This window comes from Musa acuminata, chromosome BXJ1-1 (genome assembly GCF_036884655.1).
Source record: "Musa acuminata AAA Group cultivar baxijiao chromosome BXJ1-1, Cavendish_Baxijiao_AAA, whole genome shotgun sequence".
NCBI classification, from domain to species: domain Eukaryota; kingdom Viridiplantae; phylum Streptophyta; class Magnoliopsida; order Zingiberales; family Musaceae; genus Musa; species Musa acuminata.
Genome location: NC_088327.1, coordinates 1,924,095 through 1,942,535, shown reverse-complemented (window position 1 = coordinate 1,942,535; position 18,441 = coordinate 1,924,095). Strand labels below are relative to the sequence as shown.

At 49.2% G+C, this 18,441-nt stretch overlaps 3 protein-coding genes, 1 long non-coding RNA gene and 1 other non-coding gene across 5 annotated transcripts; 4 read left to right on the top strand and 1 right to left on the bottom strand.

The window, feature by feature from the left end:
* Positions 1 to 4,701: 4,701 nt before the first annotated feature.
* On the top strand, positions 4,702 to 6,822 carry LOC135679869 (uncharacterized). The gene is made up of 2 exons (XR_010515352.1): positions 4,702 to 5,460; positions 6,123 to 6,822. It is a non-coding gene; the product is annotated as an uncharacterized LOC135679869 (long non-coding RNA).
* A 2,815-nt stretch (positions 6,823 to 9,637) lies between these two features.
* Positions 9,638 to 11,837, top strand: LOC135587843 (zinc finger protein ZAT2-like). The gene has a single exon (XM_065079656.1). The coding sequence runs from the start codon at positions 10,989 to 10,991 to the stop codon at positions 11,835 to 11,837; it is 849 nt and encodes a 282-aa protein (XP_064935728.1). The 5' UTR covers positions 9,638 to 10,988.
* Positions 11,838 to 12,232: 395 nt separating this feature from the next.
* On the top strand, positions 12,233 to 14,071 carry LOC135595849 (glycosyltransferase family 92 protein RCOM_0530710-like). The gene has a single exon (XM_065087306.1). It carries the CDS (start codon positions 12,242 to 12,244, stop codon positions 13,952 to 13,954), a length of 1,713 nt encoding a protein of 570 aa, XP_064943378.1. The 5' UTR covers positions 12,233 to 12,241; the 3' UTR covers positions 13,955 to 14,071.
* Positions 14,072 to 14,992: 921 nt separating this feature from the next.
* Positions 14,993 to 15,073, top strand: TRNAL-AAG (transfer RNA leucine (anticodon AAG)). The gene has a single exon. It is a non-coding gene; the product is annotated as a tRNA-Leu (tRNA).
* A 69-nt stretch (positions 15,074 to 15,142) lies between these two features.
* On the bottom strand, positions 15,143 to 15,682 carry LOC135596125 (histone H4). The gene has a single exon (XM_065087973.1). The coding sequence runs from the start codon at positions 15,619 to 15,621 to the stop codon at positions 15,310 to 15,312; it is 312 nt and encodes a 103-aa protein (XP_064944045.1). The 5' UTR covers positions 15,622 to 15,682; the 3' UTR covers positions 15,143 to 15,309.
* Positions 15,683 to 18,441: the final 2,759 nt, after the last annotated feature.

Here is an 18,441-nt window from a genome sequence, read left to right as displayed (position 1 = left end):
TGGTAACCTTGCCTATAAAAACCCTCGCGCTTAGAAAGAGGAGAGAGGATCATGTAGAAAAAACCCCCTAAGACTATCCACTGACTTGATCGTCGGAGGGGTTGGGTCGAGCCTCCCGACCCGACCTATGTGCAGGGACGAAGGCGGAGCGCCTCTCACCGCGTGCCCAGGCGAGGAGTTCCCCTCCAGAGGAAACGATTGTCTCGTCGCGATCGGACCACCGCAGTCGGCCACCTCAATAGTCTCAAGGGTCGCTCAGGAAGATCCTCAATCATTCGGACCCGAACCCAACCGTGTTGGCCCGAGGCCACGGCTTAAGGTTATTGACACCAACATTTTGGTGCTAGAAGGAGGGCTTGAATGTCGAGGGATCGACAGATCAACTTAGACGAACCCGCAGCTGAGGGGTCACACCCGATCAGGGCTCCGGGGGAACACTCCCCGCATGGAGAACCTCGAGATGAACTCCCTGCCACGACCGCATAGCGTTATTGGCGGATATTCAATGACCCGGGCTTGTCGCCACCCGACGGTGCCCCAGCCGACCCGTCGCCTATGTCGTCCGAGGCCTTTCAGGGCCTCGCTCATTAAGTCCGAGCTCTGACGGGTATGGTGCAATCCATTATCCCACTTGTTTCTCGTCCGATGCACCCGCCTGCGATCCAACCGCTGCGGCAACAGGAGCCGCCCGTTCAGGCTCACACGCCACCTTCGGAGCTCCCCACTTCGCCTCGGGTCCGATCGGCCCCACTTGGGGATCGGGTGATGGCAAACCCGAGCGGGCGCCCGGAACTCGAGGCATTATCTTCGGATTCAGCGGACTCCTTGCGAGCCCAATTACGCTTTATTAGTCAGCGGCTCGACGAAGTGCAGAAGGAGGTTCACAGGTCAAAAGGAGAGCTCGGGGAGGACGCGCACCAAGGGTCTTCGTTCGCGCCTGAGATACAAGATCAGGCAGTCCCCCCGAACTTCCGCCTCCCCTCTCTCGACGCGTACAATGGCGCCACCGACCCAACGGACCATGTAGTCGCCTTCCGTGCCCAAATGACGCTTTACGGAACCTCAGACACCCTGATGTGCAAGGCGTTCCCCACGGCTCTGAGGGGGCCAGCCCGCGCATGGTATAGTAGTCTGAAGCCCGGGGCGATCACTTCCTTCGATCAGCTCGCCAGGGACTTTGAGCTTAACTTCCTAGCCTATGCCCGGCCGAAGCCATCCATTGCACTGCTCCTCGGACTCAACCAAAGGGAGGACGAGCCCCTCTCATGTTTTGTGGATCGCTTTGCCACGCAAATCCGGGGTTTGCCGGATGCTCATCCATCTCTGTTAATGCAAGCGTTTATGATAGGCCCGCGACCTTCCAGATTTTCTTGGTCCCTCACAGAGCGACCCCCCACTACGGTACCAGAGATGCTCCAGAAGGCTAGCCAGTACATTGCGGTCGAGGCCTGGATGGTCGTGAGGAGGTGGAGAGACTTTTAGCAGCGGGCTTCATAGAAGAGGAGGGCGCCCGAGGACCAAGAGCACACGGCCTTCCTCACCGAACAGACTCCCCGAGACCACCTCTGCGCGGCCTGCCCGCTTGAGTCGTGCTCCTCGGCTGCATGTTGCCCGAGACCACCTCTGCTTGGGCTGCCCGCCGGAGTCGTGCTCCTCGGCTGCATGTTTCCCGAGACCACCTCTGCGCGGCCTGCCCACCCGAGTCGTGCTCCTCGGTTCCAAGCTGCCCGAGACCACCTCTACGTGACCTGCTCGCCTGAATTGTGCTCCTCGGTTACATGTTGCCCGAGACCACCTCTGCGCGGCCTCCCCGCCTGAGTCGTGCTCCTCGGTTGCATGCTTCCAGAGACCACCTATGCGCGGCCTGCCCGCCCGAGTTGTGCTCCTCGGCTGCATGTTGCCCAAGACCACCTCTGCTCGGCCTGCCCGACTAAGTCGTGCTCCTCGGTTGCGTGTTGCCCGAGACGACCTCTACTTGGCCTGCTCGACTGAGTTGTGCTCCTTGGTTGCACGTTGCCCGAGACCGCCACTGCAGCCTCAGCCCTCCTCGATTGCTAAACTCCACGATTCCCACACCCTTGGTAACGGATCGGCTACCGCCCGACAGGGACAATTTCTTAAAGCTGAAGCCATGCCTCGGACCCCCCCTTACAATAACCGACGCATAGCTTCCTTCGGGGGGAGGGGGGAATATTATGAGGGCAATAATGGCGATGGGACGCGGGTTAACGTCAGTTGCGCCCGGATAACGCCTCGCGCCTTGGTTGACCTGACAGCGCTTGGCCAAAACAGACTGGAACGCCGACCGAGGCACATTAACATCCTACGCGAGCCCGGTCCTTCATACCACGCCACCACAGGTGTTCGACATTACCAGGAGTATGATCCTGCTCCCTGCAAGCGGGCACATCAAGCAACGGTAACCTTCCCTATAAAAACCATCGCGCTCAGAAAGAGGAGAAAAGATCAGGTAGAAAAAACCCCCCAAGGCTATCCATTGACTTGATCATCGGAGGGGTCGGGTCGAGCCTCTCAACCCAACCTGTGTGCAGGGACGAAGGCGGAGCGCCTCCCACCGCGTGCCCAGGCGAGGAGTTCCCTTCCAGAGGAAACGATAGTCCCGTCGCGATCGGACCACCGTAGTCGACCACCTCAACAGTCTCAAGGGTCGCTCAGGAAGATCCCCAATCATTCGGACCCGAACCCAGTCGTGTTGGCCCGAGGCCACGGCTTAAGGTTGTTGACACAAACAGGCCGGCGGGGAGGGCTGGGGAGGTGGCGCCCATATGGAAGAGGCAAAAGAGCTAGGCGCCACCGGCTGCGGCAGAGGAACTATTAAGAGGGAGGAGGGGAAGCACCTCCCAGTCAGGGAGGAGGACGGAATCCATGGGAAGAGGCGATTGGAGGCGGCGAAGGGATGCGGGGAGCTCGTGGACGGCATGGTTCATTAGGCGGTCGATGGGCTGCGTCAGGGTGGCGGGGTTAAGTGCGGCTGGGGGGAGGAAGTCGCGGGAGACATGGAAGGAGAAGGAGGCAGCGAGGAGGACGAAGACGCCGATTGATAGCAGCGACGTCGTGAGCTTCCGTCGAATCGTTGCGCTAACGGAATCAGAAGGCGAGGAAGAGGGGCCGAGTAGACATACCATCGAGGTTTCCATGCCACAACATTACTAATAGAAATACGATTAGAAGACTGGTGATACTCGTGGGTCCCCCGGTGGACCCACTCACGACGTTCTTTAAGGAAGCTAATTAGGGAGCTTAACGGCGATTAGTGGTGAATTAGGGTGCTTAATGTCTAATTTCGGTCAACGATCAACAGAAGTAGAATCATATTTCATATTCGAAAGATGACATTATAACTCTTACTTGGGAAGGCGAGCGCCATCCTAAGAGTTCAAGTAACCAAAAGACAAGGAGAACATAGTACGAGTACTGTGCATGTTGTTATTCTTATTACACCAGGATAACAATGTCATGCTCATTTGAGGCCGACGGCCAACCCAAAGGAATAGAAGTTGGGCTCGCTCCCGGCAACCATTACAGTAACTAGGGAGCACTGTTGCCAGCAGAAGACGAGCTTGCGCTGCCGGTGTCGGACGATGACACTGGCGGCAAATTCAAATCCACCCGATGCTCCCGCCGTCTCCTCTTACTACTTCTCGAAGTCCCCTCGACCGCTCCCCCTGAGGCCGTAGGTGCCTCCGCTGCACCTTCTTCTCCCTCCGCCTCGTCCGCCTGTTCCTCGGCCCAAGACGTCTCCCCGCCGCTTCTCCCTGGATGTTGCTCTTTCCTCTTGGAGCCGCCCCTTGTTACTTCCTTGGCTCTTGCGTAGCAGCCTTTCCGGTTCCTGTGGCTCGCACGGTGGCCGCCGAGTGCCTGCCGGGTGTCGAACTCTTGCTTGCACCCGTCGCAAACGTACTTCCTCTGCTGCGCTATCCCCGTGCCGGATAGCAGGAGCAAGGAGTCCGCGGCCTCTTGCTCGAACCCCGGACGCATAGACGGCGGGACGGCCCCGCGCCACTTCCGTGCCGGGTGAGATCTCATGTGGCCGTGCAGGGACTTGGAGGACCTAAATGTCCTGCCGCAGACGTGGCATTGGTGCGGAGCGAGGGCGGGGGCAGTGTCCCTCTGCCACCCGCTCAGGTGGGGGGGAGGACGAAGAATATCCAAAGGGGGCAACCGGTCAGGTGGGATATCAAGGCCATCTTTTTCCTCCTCTTCTTCTGCCTCCTCCTCCGAGAATACGGGGTCGGCGTCGACAGTGTGAGTCCGCTTGAGGCGGGACGGGTCGTTGCCGTCATCATCACCGCCTGCGCCACCATCATCAGCGGCAGCGAGGCCGCCGCCACCAGAACGGTGGGGTGGTGGAACAGGGGCATGCGCAGCGCTCATCGGAGTTGTACGGGCCGATGGAGTTGGTGTCAGACGAGGGAGTAAACATAGCGCACCGAACCGAGACGTCGCACGGGGAAGCGCTGCGTTCCGTTGGCGGTTGGTTTGCACGGTTTCAGAGAAAGACAATTGCGATGATACATGCCCTTTTTCAGGCACGGTGAATTCTTGTCATCTTATTGTAGGCTACCTTGTGATAACCATGACTTTAACATAGCATACCCAAAGGCGGAAGCGGAGAAGAGGCGGAGCTGCGATGGCGCTGACGTGCGGCACCAGGAGAGGGAGGCGAACTGGCGGCAGCGAAGGTGGTGCAGGGGAGGGGATCCGAGTTGGGAAGGGAGAGAGCCGAGCCTCGAGGCCATTGGAGATCCTCTCTGCCTTTGCTCTCTCTTATTAGAGGAGCAACTCGTTGTTCGAGTTTGCTCGTTGCTTTCGCTTCTCGGAGTCCCGCATGTAACGGAACGGAGGCGAGCGCGGAGAGTGGAATGTGGCAGAGGAAAGTAACTCTTTGATCTCAATACCGCCACGCCGAACTCGATCAGATCCTCTCCTTAACAGTGTTTGATATAATGTGCGTGTGAACTGTTATTGTTCGGCGGTAACGTGGGCAAAAGGTTGGTAAAAGAAGACTCGGGTCATCTCATTCGAAGTGGGCTTTGAATTATTTATTTACGTTGACTGCCGTCAAAAACCGCTGATCCAACGGGCGAGATCCGAGCCGCCGACTTCTCTTTACTGAGGCAAAAGAGTGAGCACCTCGTGGACACCGTCTGAGGGAAGAGCGAGCAAGGGAGCTCTCATGTCATCCCTCCTTGCCTCCAAGCTTCTTTCCGAGCCGTCGCCTTCCTCCTCCTCTCGGTCGTCCCTCTGCTTCTCCTCCCCCTCTCCTCCCTCTCTTCTCCCGCGCTCCGTCGCCTTTCCTTTTCCTAAGCGGAGAAGATGCCGCTTGAGGCTCGTCCGGGCCCAAGATTCCGACACCGTCGCTTCCGGCGGCGACCCCAAGCCCCAATATGGCAATCTGGGCCGCTCTCGCTTTTAACTTGGACATGATGACTTCTCGAGGTGATTCTTATAGTATTTCTTGGTCTTACCCTCTCCTTTAAGGTCGTCTTGCATGCAATTTCCCGTCTCTCCCACTGGGGACCGGTGTTGTCATTTCATCCGCAGTTGTTAGGGTTTGAGATCGAAAAGGAGGAAACAATCATGCTTCTGTTCGTTGTTTGCATTGGACGACATTTGGAGATGTTTGGGCATGTTTGCTAGAAAAAGACAAATTTGCATCTAGGACTGTGTGATTGCATCGAAAACATTAGGGAAAACTGTTTTCCTTTGTAAATATTTACCTCGATGTTCGTTTGCTAGGAAATTGAGAAAATCTTGAAATTTATTTTCATGTTTTCTAGTAAAATTAAAATCATTGCCTTGTTTTCCATGTTTATGTTGAAAGAAGAAAACGGATGTTCTCCAAATCATTTATTTTTAGTATTGCTTACGATTTTTCACTCAAGTGGGAAGAACTGTTCCTTAATGCTGAGCTTATTCCAGGTGACTCGTTCATGTACTTTTGTCCCGGCCCATTTATTAGTAGTAAATCATGTTAAGCAATTTTCTTGCAAATGGGAGTAAAGGTTTCTTCATACCCAGCTTATTGTAGGATATTCAATATTGTATTTGCGTGCTAGTCTCGATATTTTATTCAACTGGAGTCATTTCATTGATTTCAGGGGTTTCATCTGTGACCTGTTCGTGGCAACTGAAGTTGATTACCAGAATTCTTGTCATTTTTTTCTTGGCTACCTTGTGATCACCATGACTTTAACATAGCATACCTAAAGGTTGCATTCTTCGGTGATTTCTGGGTTTAGAAGAGTGATTGTGTATTTCCTTATTTTGTGTAGGATTCAAGAATAGTGCATCCTTGTAGAAAGTTTGAAGTGACTGGACTGCCTACGACATTCCATCTGATCAAGTTATTAGTTGCAGATGTCATGAAACTATACTGTAAAAAAATAATAAGAGAGTACTCACTTTGCATAAATGACCCAAGAGGACTAAATTAGGATCAATATGCAATATTTGAAAGGTGGGGTGGGTGGGGTGGTGAAGGAAGAAGGAAGAGGTAGGCGGAGAAGAAACAGAAAGGTATTAGTGAGTCACTGCCATGCTTGTCTATATTTTTCATGGCAATTGCATTGGTTTCCTGCCACTATTTATGTGTTTTTATTAGGAGACCATTCTGTTAGCCAAGGGCAATCATGTGGATGTATTACATGTATGCTTAATCACACCTGCATTGTTCTGATCTTGAATATTATCTGCCCAAGAACAGGAGGGATGTTCTTTTGGAATATGTGAAAAATGTTCAGCCAGAGTTCATGGACTTATTTATGAAAAAAACACCACAACAGGTAAGTTATGATCTGATATATTATAGTTATTATTTTCCTTTGTCGTAATTTAGGAAGCCATCCTTCATTTGTGACCTGCTCTGAAAGATTCAAGTATATTATCGGTTATTGTGGATCATATTTCGCTCCTTGTGACCACTGGAATTGGAAAAGGAACCTGTGCTTATTCAGAATTCTATTTCCTTAAATTAATGTCCTGTTTTCCTTTTTGCTCTTGGAGTTTGTCGATGCCATGCGCCAGACTGTCACAAATATGATTGGAACACTTCCACCTCAATTCTTTGCAATTACTTTTACTACGTTATGGTACTTTGACTCTAAATTCTTCTATCTGTTTCATTGGTAAAATGGTGTAGCCATAATTTTGAAAGATTTCCCTTGCAACCATGAGTTTGATGTTTTGATTCTGATTTTCATGTGTATTTTGCTTTGGATTCAGGTTGCAGAAAACCTGGCACAACTTATGTATAGTGTTATGATGACTGGTTACATGTTTAGGAATGCACAATACCGTTTGAAATTGTAGCTAAGTCTAGATCAGATAGCTCTTCCTGATCCAGAAGAGAAGAATGTATGTCTTCTTAAACATTATGATCTACATGAAGTGCGTAAGGTTTTGACACCTCTGGTGGCACCGTTTTTCTTGATATCTGTTTGGAAATTTAAGCATTTTTTATCTGGATGAAGCATAGGGTATTGATACCTATGGTGGCTTTGTCATAATATCTGCTTGAAGATTTGATTCTTATATGTTCTTATTTTTAAGAAATGGTTACACTTTTTCTTTTCATTTTCGTAAAACATACAATTTCGAGTTGTGTATAACTTTTTCAGTAGCTTAATTTTGACATCAATTTTAACTGGTTGGCTTTGTTTTGCAATATAGGAATTTTTTTCAATGATAATAGCATGGTAGTCTTACCGGTCTGTACCGGTATATCGATCGACCGTCGATATGGTATGTATCGAATCGTACCAATGTACTGACACATGGTACCGTGGGGCATACTGACAAACTGGTATGTACCGCTCATATCGGTCTCTTGTTAGACTAATACATATCGCTTACATCGAGCGGTATGCTACGGTACAATAAATCTTGAGTAATAGTAGCCCTGGAAACCTTTATTTAACATGATTATGCTAAATAGCTGCCTTTTTATCTAGCTGTGTTAACATATGAAATAAAGACTTAAATGACACGTAACAAATTGAGTTGAGAGTAGACAACATAAACTGAGTACATTTAGATCCTCTAGTATAGGTTGGAAATTTCAGGTGTATCGTTTATAGTTTGCAAAAACAGAGCACAAACATTTTTAAATGTTTTGAAGCTCCATTAAGTTGCTAAAACACATGCAAAACACAAAATAGTTTTGAAGAGTTGATATAGTCAATTTTGAAGCATCCAGTGTATTTCACCAAGAATGGCGCCTTTGTTGTCATGTTAAATAACTATTGTTTTTACTTTGTTTTTTAAAGGATCATTTTCCCTATCACATATTTTGTGAGTGGCATCTTGGTAGAGAATCTTTGCAGCAAGCTCTACAATCATAACGGTGTTGATCTGCAGTCTAAGATATTTTCCTATTATATCCATTTTGTGAGACCTAGAATTCTCAGATCTATCCTATATGATGATGATTGGTTATTCTTAGACCAAGATCTATGTTCTTAATGTTATTATGATCCTTTTATTATTTTAGAGAAGATTTACTGTAAATCTGTTATCATTACTATTGATAGTGGAAGTTTGAGGTGGACTACGGTCTCGTGATTTTTTTCGCATTAGGTTATATTATACAAGAACTCATTTTGATACACAAAAGTGAAAAGAATAAATGATTACTTGAGTATCACTCTATAAATCATTACTGAAATTACTGACATAAAATTCATCAAGATGATAAGACCTTAAAACATATGCTTATATTATACAAGAATTATTGGATTTCATTATTAAGTTGATTTTAACATGTAATACTTGATCCTGACAATTCAAAAGTTAGTTGCTAGTTCAAGAATCAAATTCCACATTTGCCTTGCAAAGTTCCATATTTTATACAAAGTTCCATATTCCAATTACGGGTCATTGTCGTCATCATCACCACCTGCGCCACCGTCGCCGCCACCAGAAACGGCGGAGGCGGTGGAACAGGGGCATGTGCAGCGTTCATCGGAGTTGTACGGGGCGATGGAGTTGGTGTCATAGGAGGGAGTAAACATAGCTCCGAACAGAGACGTCGCACGGGGAAGTGCTGCGTTCCGTTGGCGGTTTGTTTGCACGGTTTTAGAGAAAGACTATTGTGATGATATATGCCCTTTTTTGAGGCACGGTGAAACTTCTGAGACATAGATGCACATTGTTGACTTTTCAAGGACCACATGAAAACTTCCATAGTTTGATATTTATATTGTTCCGATAGGCATAAGTGGAATATCATCTTTGCAACGATTAGTATGAAGTTTATATCTTATGAAATTACCCAAGAAAAGATAACCAAAAGCTGCATCCAAGATCAAATCTCTTTACGGCCCTTACACCCGTCCTACAAAGCTCTGTTACCTTGATTTTTTATTTTTTATTTTGTTGCATACATCCTATAAGTCCATCTATCCCAGGACATCGTATTCCTACCAGAAGTTCCCGACGTCGTGAGCCTAACCATACTAACTCATTGTACCTTTATTACCCCATACTAAAAATAAATGATTTGGAGAACATCCGTTTTCTTCTTTCAACATAAACATGGAAAACAAGACAATGATTTTAATTTTACTAGAAAACATGAAAATAAATTTCAAGATTTTCTCCATTTCCTAGCGAACGAACATCGAGGTAAATATTTACAAAGGAAAACAGTTTTCCGTAATGTTTTCTATGCGATCACACAGTCCTAGATGCATATTTGTCTTTTTCTAGCAAACATGCCCAAACATCTCCAAATGTCGTCCAATGCAAACAACGAACAGAAGCATGATGGTTTCCTCCTTTTCGATCTCAAACCCTAACAACTGCGGATGAAATGACAACACCGGTCCCCAGTGGGAGAGACGGGAAATTGCATGCAAGACGACCTTAAAGGAGAGGGTAAGACCAAGAAATACTATAAGAATCACCACGAGAAGTCATCATGTCCAAGTTAAAAGCGAGAGCGGCCCAGATTGCCATACTGGGGCTTGGGGTCGCCGCCGGAAGCGACGGTGTCGGAATCTTGGGCCCGGACGAGCCTCAAGCGGCATCTTCTCCGCTTAGGAAAAGGAAAGGCGACGGAGCGCGGGAGAAGAGAGGGAGGAGAGGGGGAGGAGAAGCAGAGGGACGACCGAGAGGAGGAGGAAGGCGACGGCTCGGAAAGAAGCTTGGAGGCAAGGAGGGATGACATGAGAGCTCCCTTGCTCGCTCTTCCCTCAGACGGTGTCCACGAGGTGCTCACTCTTTTGCCTCAGTAAAGAGAAGTCGGAGGCTCGGATCTCGCCCGTTGGATCAGCGGTTTTTGACGGCAGTCAACGTAAATAAATAATTCAAAGCCCACTTCGAATGAGATGACCCGAGTCTTCTTTTACCAACCTTTTGCCCACGTTACCGCCGAACAATAACAGTTCACACGCACATTATATCAAACACTGTTAAGGAGAGGATCTGATCGAGTTCGGCGTGGCGGTATTGAGATCAAAGAGTTACTTTCCTCTGCCACATTCCACTCTCCGCGCTCGCCTCCGTTCCGTTACATGCGGGACTCCGAGAAGCGAAAGCAACGAGCAAACTCGAACAACGAGTTGCTCCTCTAATAAGAGAGAGCAAAGGCAGAGAGGATCTCCAATGGCCTCGAGGCTCGGCTCTCTCCCTTCCCAACTCGGATCCCCTCCCCTGCACCACCGCCACCACCTTCGCTGCCGCCAGTTCGCCTCCCTCTCCTGGTGCCGAACGTCAGCGCCATCGCAGCTCCGCCTCTTCTCCGCTTCGGCCTTTGGGTATGCTATGTTAAAGTCATGGTTATCACAAGGTAGCCTACAATAAGATGACAAGAATTCACCGGGCATGTATCATCACAATTGTCTTTCTCTGAAACCGTGCAAACCAACCGCCAACTGAACGCAGCGCTTCCCCGTGCGACGCCTCGGTTCGGTGCGCTATGTTTACTCCCTCGTCTGACACCAACTCCATCGGCCCGTACAACTCCGATGAGCGCTGCGCATGCCCCTGTTCCACCACCCCACCGTTCTGGTGGCGGCGGCCTCGCTGCCGCTGATGATGGTGGCGCAGGCGGTGATGATGACGGCAACGACCCGTCCCGCCTCAAGCGGACTCACACTGTCGACGCCGACCCCGTATTCTCGGAGGAGGAGGCAGAAGAAGAGGAGGAGGAAAAAGATGGCCTTGATATCCCACCTGACCGGTTGCCCCCTTTGGATATCCTTCGTCCTCCCCCCCACCTGAGCGGGTGGCAGAGGGACACTGCCCCCGCTCTCGCTCCGCACCAATGCCACGTCTGCGGCAGGACATTTAGGTCCGCCAAGTCCCTGCACGGCCACATGAGATCTCACCCGGCACGGAAGTGGCGCGGGGCCGTCCCGCCGTCTATGCGTCCGGGGTTCGAGCAAGAGGCCGCGGACTCCTTGCTCCTGCTATCCGGCGCGGGGATAGCGCAGCAGAGGAAGTACGTTTGCGACGGGTGCAAGCAAGAGTTCGACACCCGGCAGGCACTCGGCGGCCACCGTGCGAGCCACAGGAACCGGAAAGGCTGCTACGCAAGAGCCAAGGAAGTAACAAGGGGCGGCTCCAAGAGGAAAGAGCAACATCCAGGGAGAAGCGGCGGGGAGACGTCTTGGGCCGAGGAACAGGCGGACGAGGCGGAGGGAGAAGAAGGTGCAGCGGAGGCACCTACGGCGTCAGGGGGAGCGGTCGAGGGGACTTCTAGAAGTAGTAAGAGGAGACGGCGGGAGCATCGGGTGGATTTGAATTTGCCGCCAGTGTCATCGTCCGACACCGGCAGCGCAAGCTCGTCTTCTGCTGTCAACAGTGCTCCCTAGTTACTGTAATGGTTGCCGGGAGCGAACCCAACTTCTATTCCTTTGGGTTGGCCGTCGTCCTCAAGTGAGCATGACATTGGTATCCTGGTGTAATAAGAATAACAACATGCACAGTACTCGTACTATGTTCTCCTTGTCTTTTGGTTACTTGGAACTCTTAGGATGGCGCTCGCCTTCCCAAGTAAGAGTTATAATGTCATCTTTCGAATATGAAATATGATTCTACTTCTGTTGATCGTTGACCGAAATTAGACATTAAGCACCCTAATTCACCACTAATCGCCGTTAAGCTCCCTAATTAGCTTCCTTAAAGAACGTCGTGAGTGGGTCCACCGAGGGACCCACGAGTATCACCAGTCTTCTAATCGTATTTCTATTAGTAATGTTGTGGCATGGAAACCTCGATGGTATGTCTACCCGGCCCCTCTTCCTCGCCTTCTGATTCCGTTAGCGCAACGATGCGGCGGAAGCTCACGACGTCGCTGCTATCAATCGGCGTCTTCGTCCTCCTCGCTGCCTCCTTCTCCTTCCATGTCTCCCGCGACTTCCTTCCCCCCGCCGCACTTAACCCCGCCACCCTGACGCAGCCCATCGACCGCCTAATGAACCATGCCGTCCACGAGCTACCCGCATCCCTTCGCCGCTTCCAATCGCCTCTTCCCATGGATTCCGTCCTCCTCCCTGACTGGGAGGTGCTTCTCCTCCTCCCTCTTAATAGTTCCTCTGCCGCAGCCGGTGGCGCCAAGCTCTTTTGCCTCTTCCATACGGGCGCCACCTCCCCAGCCCTCCCCGCCGGCCCTTCCTCCTTCCGCTGCTCCCTCCCGAATAGTGTTCGCCGCGTCCGTCCCTTCTACACCCCGCGCCTCTCCGGAGCCACCTCCGCGGCCGCTCCGTCTCGCGGCCAGGAGGACCCACCGCGAGAGATGATCCGTTGGTCAACACGGCTCACCTACGAGTCGCTCTCCACGGCCCACGACGTCATCGTGTTCGCCAAGAGCGTCAACCACCGGCAGGGAATCGGCAGCCCCGCCGCGGACCTCCGCTGCGTCTTCTCCCCCGTCTCTGGAGGAGGTCCCGTTGCCTGGACCATCGCCACTTCCTCCGCCCAGGAGGTCTTCCGCTGCCCCCACCCACCCGCCGCTGACTTGTCAAGTGCCGTGCCTATGCGGGTGTCCCTCGCGACCGAACCCGAGGCGGCGCCGATCCCGACTGTGGCCAGCTACCGCACGCCACGCGTCCAAGAGACCGACAGCAAGGCATTGCCGGGCCGCGCACGAGTCTGCGCCTGCACGATGGTCTACAACGTCGCCAAGTTCCTCCCGGAGTGGGTGGCGTACCACGCCGGTGTCGGCGTCGGGCGCTTCTTCCTGTACGACAACGGGAGCGAGGACGAGTTGGACGCGGCGGTGAGTCGACTCGGCTCGGAAGGGTTCAACGTGACCACTCGCTACTGGCCGTGGCCGAAGACGCAGGAGGCCGGGCTCTCCCACTGCGCGGCGGCAAACCGGGACGCCTGCGAGTGGATGGTATTCCTCGACGTTGACGAGTTCGTCTTCTCCCCGGCCTGGGCTGACTCCGATCGCCCCGACCGATCCATGATGGGCTCGCTCCTGGCAGTCGAGCCGGAGGTGGGGCAGGTCTCCATCCGATGCCTGGAGTTCGGGCCATCGGGCCACCGAGCCCACCCCCGCCTCGGGGTCACCCAGGGGTACACGTGCCGGCGGCGGAAGGAGCAGCGGCACAAGTCGGTGGTGCGGCTCGACGCGGTCGCCCACTCGCTGGTCAACATGGTCCACCACTTCAGGCTGAGGGAGGGGTTCAGGACGCGGTGGGCGGCGGCAGGGCAGGCCCGGGTGAACCACTACAAGTACCAAGCGTGGGACGAGTTCAAGGCCAAGTTCCGCCGGCGGGTGTCGACCTACGTCGCCGACTGGAAGGAGACGACCAACCTGGGGTCGAGGGATCGGGCGCCCGGCCTTGGGTCGGAGCCGATCGAACCCAGGGGTTGGGCCGGGATGTTCTGCGAGGTGAACGACACCCTCGTCAGAGATGCGACTCACAAGTGGTTCAGCGCAGCGGGCCCCGGTGGGGCACACCGAATGGTCTGGCAACCCTAGAATTTTCTTTTCTTTTATAAATATGATTTTTTTAATTCGTTCTGTGTTTTTCTTTTAAATTCATATAGTTTATATGGACATTGGATACTCAAACCTATATGTATATGTGGCCGGTGATATGATTTGACTCGATCGAAAGTTCCACGGAAAGGAGACGGATGTTTCTACAATGTCAAGATCGGCAGCATCAAGAGCCGCTTAAAGAATGCCATTAGGTGAAACGTAGACATTGGGACACGTCTGATTCCCGCATCGGACAAGCTGGCTTGCCGCTTTAGGTCTGACCGAAGACTTGTGGGAGCCTAAACGTGCACGCGTTGACCATCTGTTCCTTGTGACGTGCATCGCTTTGGTCAATTTTGATTCCCCGATTCTCCATTCTTTTTTATTTTCTACCGTCTATTCACATCACCGTCTTACGCGGGTCCCACGCTGGTTTCCCAGCCACCTAACGGGTGGGAAAGCTGGTACCGCACGGATAGGTAACTTTTCCTAGAAAAAATAACAAGCTTTTTCTCACCATTCTAATACATTGGCTATCTTTCATACATTTTAATAAAATTGGCCAGCTATACACACAGACACAATATATATATATATATATATATATATATATATATATATATATATATATATATATATATATATATATATATATATATATAACACCTCCACCACCTCCACCTTCACCGTAAGAACCATGTGAGTTGAGGATCTTCCATGAGTAGGTGAGGCTCTATATTTTTCATCTCAAACAATAAATTGCATGGGTGAACTCCTTGTTTCCACCTTATTCAAGTCCAAGCTATTACTTGAATTGTAAAGTAGAGGGAGACAACGCCTTGTTCTAAGCATTTCAATTTTTAATGATAAAAATAGAAAATTCTAGTTAGTAAAGACAAGGATCACAATTTTTTTTAACTTGATTTATTGCAGTCAACTTAGATTATTATGATAAATCTAATATTATGATAAATCTAATAATATAGACACCATGACAAGAGTTGAAATATCGGATAATATTATAAAAGTCATAACGTTGAGATGGCCGAGTTGGTCTAAGGCGCCAGATTAAGGTTCTGGTCCGAAAGGGCGTGGGTTCAAATCCCACTATCAACATTGAAGACATTTTACATTGAGATATTTACGTCAAATTAACTAAAACATGAATCACCCAATAAAATTAGATGAAGTTAAATCGTTCAGTTTCTCAATTGCAGAAGGCAATATTCCGAACTTACTATCAAAACACATCTTCTTCAGAAATCCAACCAGAAGAGGAACCCTAACCCTAGCTAGCCCACGGCCCCAAACCCCGCCGCCGACGTCGACGGCGGCACTCGAAAAGGGACAGTTCAACCACCGAACCCGTAGAGAGTACGGCCCTGGCGCTTAAGAGCGTAGACGACGTCCATGGCGGTGACGGTCTTCCGGCGGGCGTGCTCCGTGTACGTGACGGCATCTCGGATGACGTTCTCGAGGAAGATCTTGAGGACGCCGCGGGTCTCCTCGTAGATAAGACCACTGATGCGCTTGACACCACCACGGCGGGCAAGGCGGCGGATGGCCGGCTTGGTGATGCCCTGGATGTTGTCGCGGAGAACTTTTCGGTGACGCTTCGCCCCGCCCTTGCCGAGACCCTTGCCTCCCTTTCCGCGGCCTGACATTGCGCACACAATCGATCGATCCAAAAGAGAACGCTTGGAGAAGAGGTAAACGCGACGGAGGACGGAAGTCTTTGACCCGATTGCGGCAAAGGTGGACGGTATTTATAGAAGAGGGAGTTTGGGGCGCGGGCAGGGGTCGATCCGTGGGAGTGTATCGTTCCGCTGTTGGATATCACATTGACGGCTGCGATGGGTTCTATTCGTTTGTCTAGGATGGGTGACGTGGCAGGTGAGCGGAACTGGTGTGCTTCCATGGTTCGCACGTGCGGAAGGTGTGGCTCCCTTGATCTCGTTCGAAGCCCATAAAAGGCCTATAGCCACGTCTTCTTGGGCCGGCCCAATATGACGATGCCTTAAGAGGAAGCGGAGGGAGAGGCGAAGACGAAGAAGACGGCGGAGACATGAATAGCTATGGCGTGTGGAGAGGAGGCTTCTACCCTGCATATCCACCTCCACGAATCCGAGGTACCACCCACCCTCCTGATCTCCTCGTTTTATCCTCCGAATACGAGGAAACACGTCCGCCAATCCACAAGTACAGCTTTGCTCGTCTGTATGTAGTTTCGTCCATCGTTGCTTTCTAATCTCCATGTAGTTTATAGCCCTAAATTTGAAGCCGTCGATTGCCTTTGCTTCGCGTTCCGATCTCATATATGGTCGATATGGTTCCATAGATTGTTTCTTGTAATGTGAACCTTTAATTTATTGATATGAGCGCTCTAGTCGTGTCCATGTCCGACACCAAAACTTGCAGGATTGGTACTTCAGCATATATTAGGATTCATGTATCACCTGCAATTTCTTTATGTTGATGTCAGATACGAAGCCCTTCGTATCATTTGCATAAGGTTTCTAAACACATTGAATAGTGGAAATATATATGTTCTTTTGATTTCTAACTTACTGTGACTTGAATGATCTATGTAACTTTTATAAATATCTTTTGCCAATGGTTGATAAAAGTTAGATTTGTGATGATCATAGAGTATCTAAATTGGCCTGATTTATATTAATAGACAAAATTATAGCAACGTATGAAAATTATGTATTGGTAATTGTTGCATCACGAACTTAGCTAATTTTGTTGAAGTCGGTGCCATTGCATGTCCATCCGCAAAGAGTCAGCCTATCCGAAACCTTTTAGGGTCCCGGACGAGTTAGCAGAAGCGTTTAATTCGGGATTCCATAAGTAGTCATTTTAATAAACACTTGATAAACAAAACAAATTATAAACATAAACTTCACAAGCACTGAACGATTGCGCGATAAAAGATCCAACATTGATGCAGACAGAAACAAAAAGAAGAAATTACTACTAGAAAAGATTCTAACAACTGACCTCATGAGGAAAATCAACTCCTTATGGTGGAGAAACCTTCACAATAGTTGAAAATATTTCTTTTTTATGATTTCATAGGCTTAGAAGAGGCATTTATTTATATTAGTTCTAGGCCTTCAAAACTAACTAACTAACAATGTGGGACTATTGAAAGAAATATAAAACATAAAAATTAACAATGTGGGATAAATAACATTGATAAGTGGGTAGCTTGTTCTTTGAAAATAGTCTTCTTCTGCTTGTTCTGCATTCATCCTCGCCACTTGTGAAAAAACTTGTCCTCGAGTTTATGTTTGGATAAAATGGATTCTCATTTGAAAAGTAGCTATGTAAGTCTGCAACATTGAAGGTCTTTGAGATCCCCCAATCATCAGGTAAATCAATTACATAAGCATTGTTATTGATTCTCTTTAAGACGACCATATATCTTCGGATTCAATTTGTTGTAAGTGCATATAGGAAATCTCTCTTTTCGCAAATACACCAAAACCATATCTTCTTTCTTGAATATATTCTCTCTCCTATGCTTATCAATTGCTTTCTTGTACTTGGCATTACTAGCTTCCAACTTCTTAGGTGTCAACAAAGTTAGGACTGCACTTTGGCTCATACTTTTTTGAATGTCTCTTTTGTATCAACTTTTCTACCTTTTCCTTCAGCATCTCATTCTCTTTTGGGTTCATCCGGTAGTGAGGTAAATTTAGTAGACTTGCTCCTAGAGTCAAATCAATTTGGTACTGAATATCTCTTATGGGTGGTAGTTCATCCGGTAACTCTTCGGGGGTGATCTCTTTGAATTCTTCCAATATTGATCTTAGTTCGTTTAAAATCTTTGCTTCGGGTGGCTTTTCTTCCTTTACAATAAGAGCATAGCATACTCTTGTTTCTTTAGAATTGGCAATGAAATTCTTGCACAGAGTTGGAAATAAATAAGAGAGACCTCCCCTCTACTTTAGAAGTGTTGGTTTCATCTTCCTTTTTGTTAGTCGATAGAATGACAATCTTCTTTCCATTCCACCAGAACACATAAACATTCTTTCTTCTAACGTGGGTTGCATTCACATCATATTACCATGGTCTTCCAAGTAGTACATGGCACGCATCCATGTCAACTACCTCATGTATAACTTCCTCCTTGTAACTTTTCCCAATTGAGAAAAGAACTCTACAATTCTACGGTGGCAATTGGGCCTTCTTTAATCTACCCTAGCTTGTATAGTGTTGGATGAGTCCCTGTCTGTAATTTTAGGTGCCTCGCCAGTGATTTGGATATAATGTTGTCATAACTTTCATTGTCTATAATCAATGCACAAACTTTGTTATTAACACTGCATTGAGAATGAAAGGTTTTCTTACACTGAGATAGAACTAATTGCCTTGGGGTAAGTAATAATCTTTTCACAACACATGCGACGTATTCCCTTTCTTCCGATAAGGTCCCTTTGATGCCTAAGGTAGTAGTTGATTCAGATGATTCAACT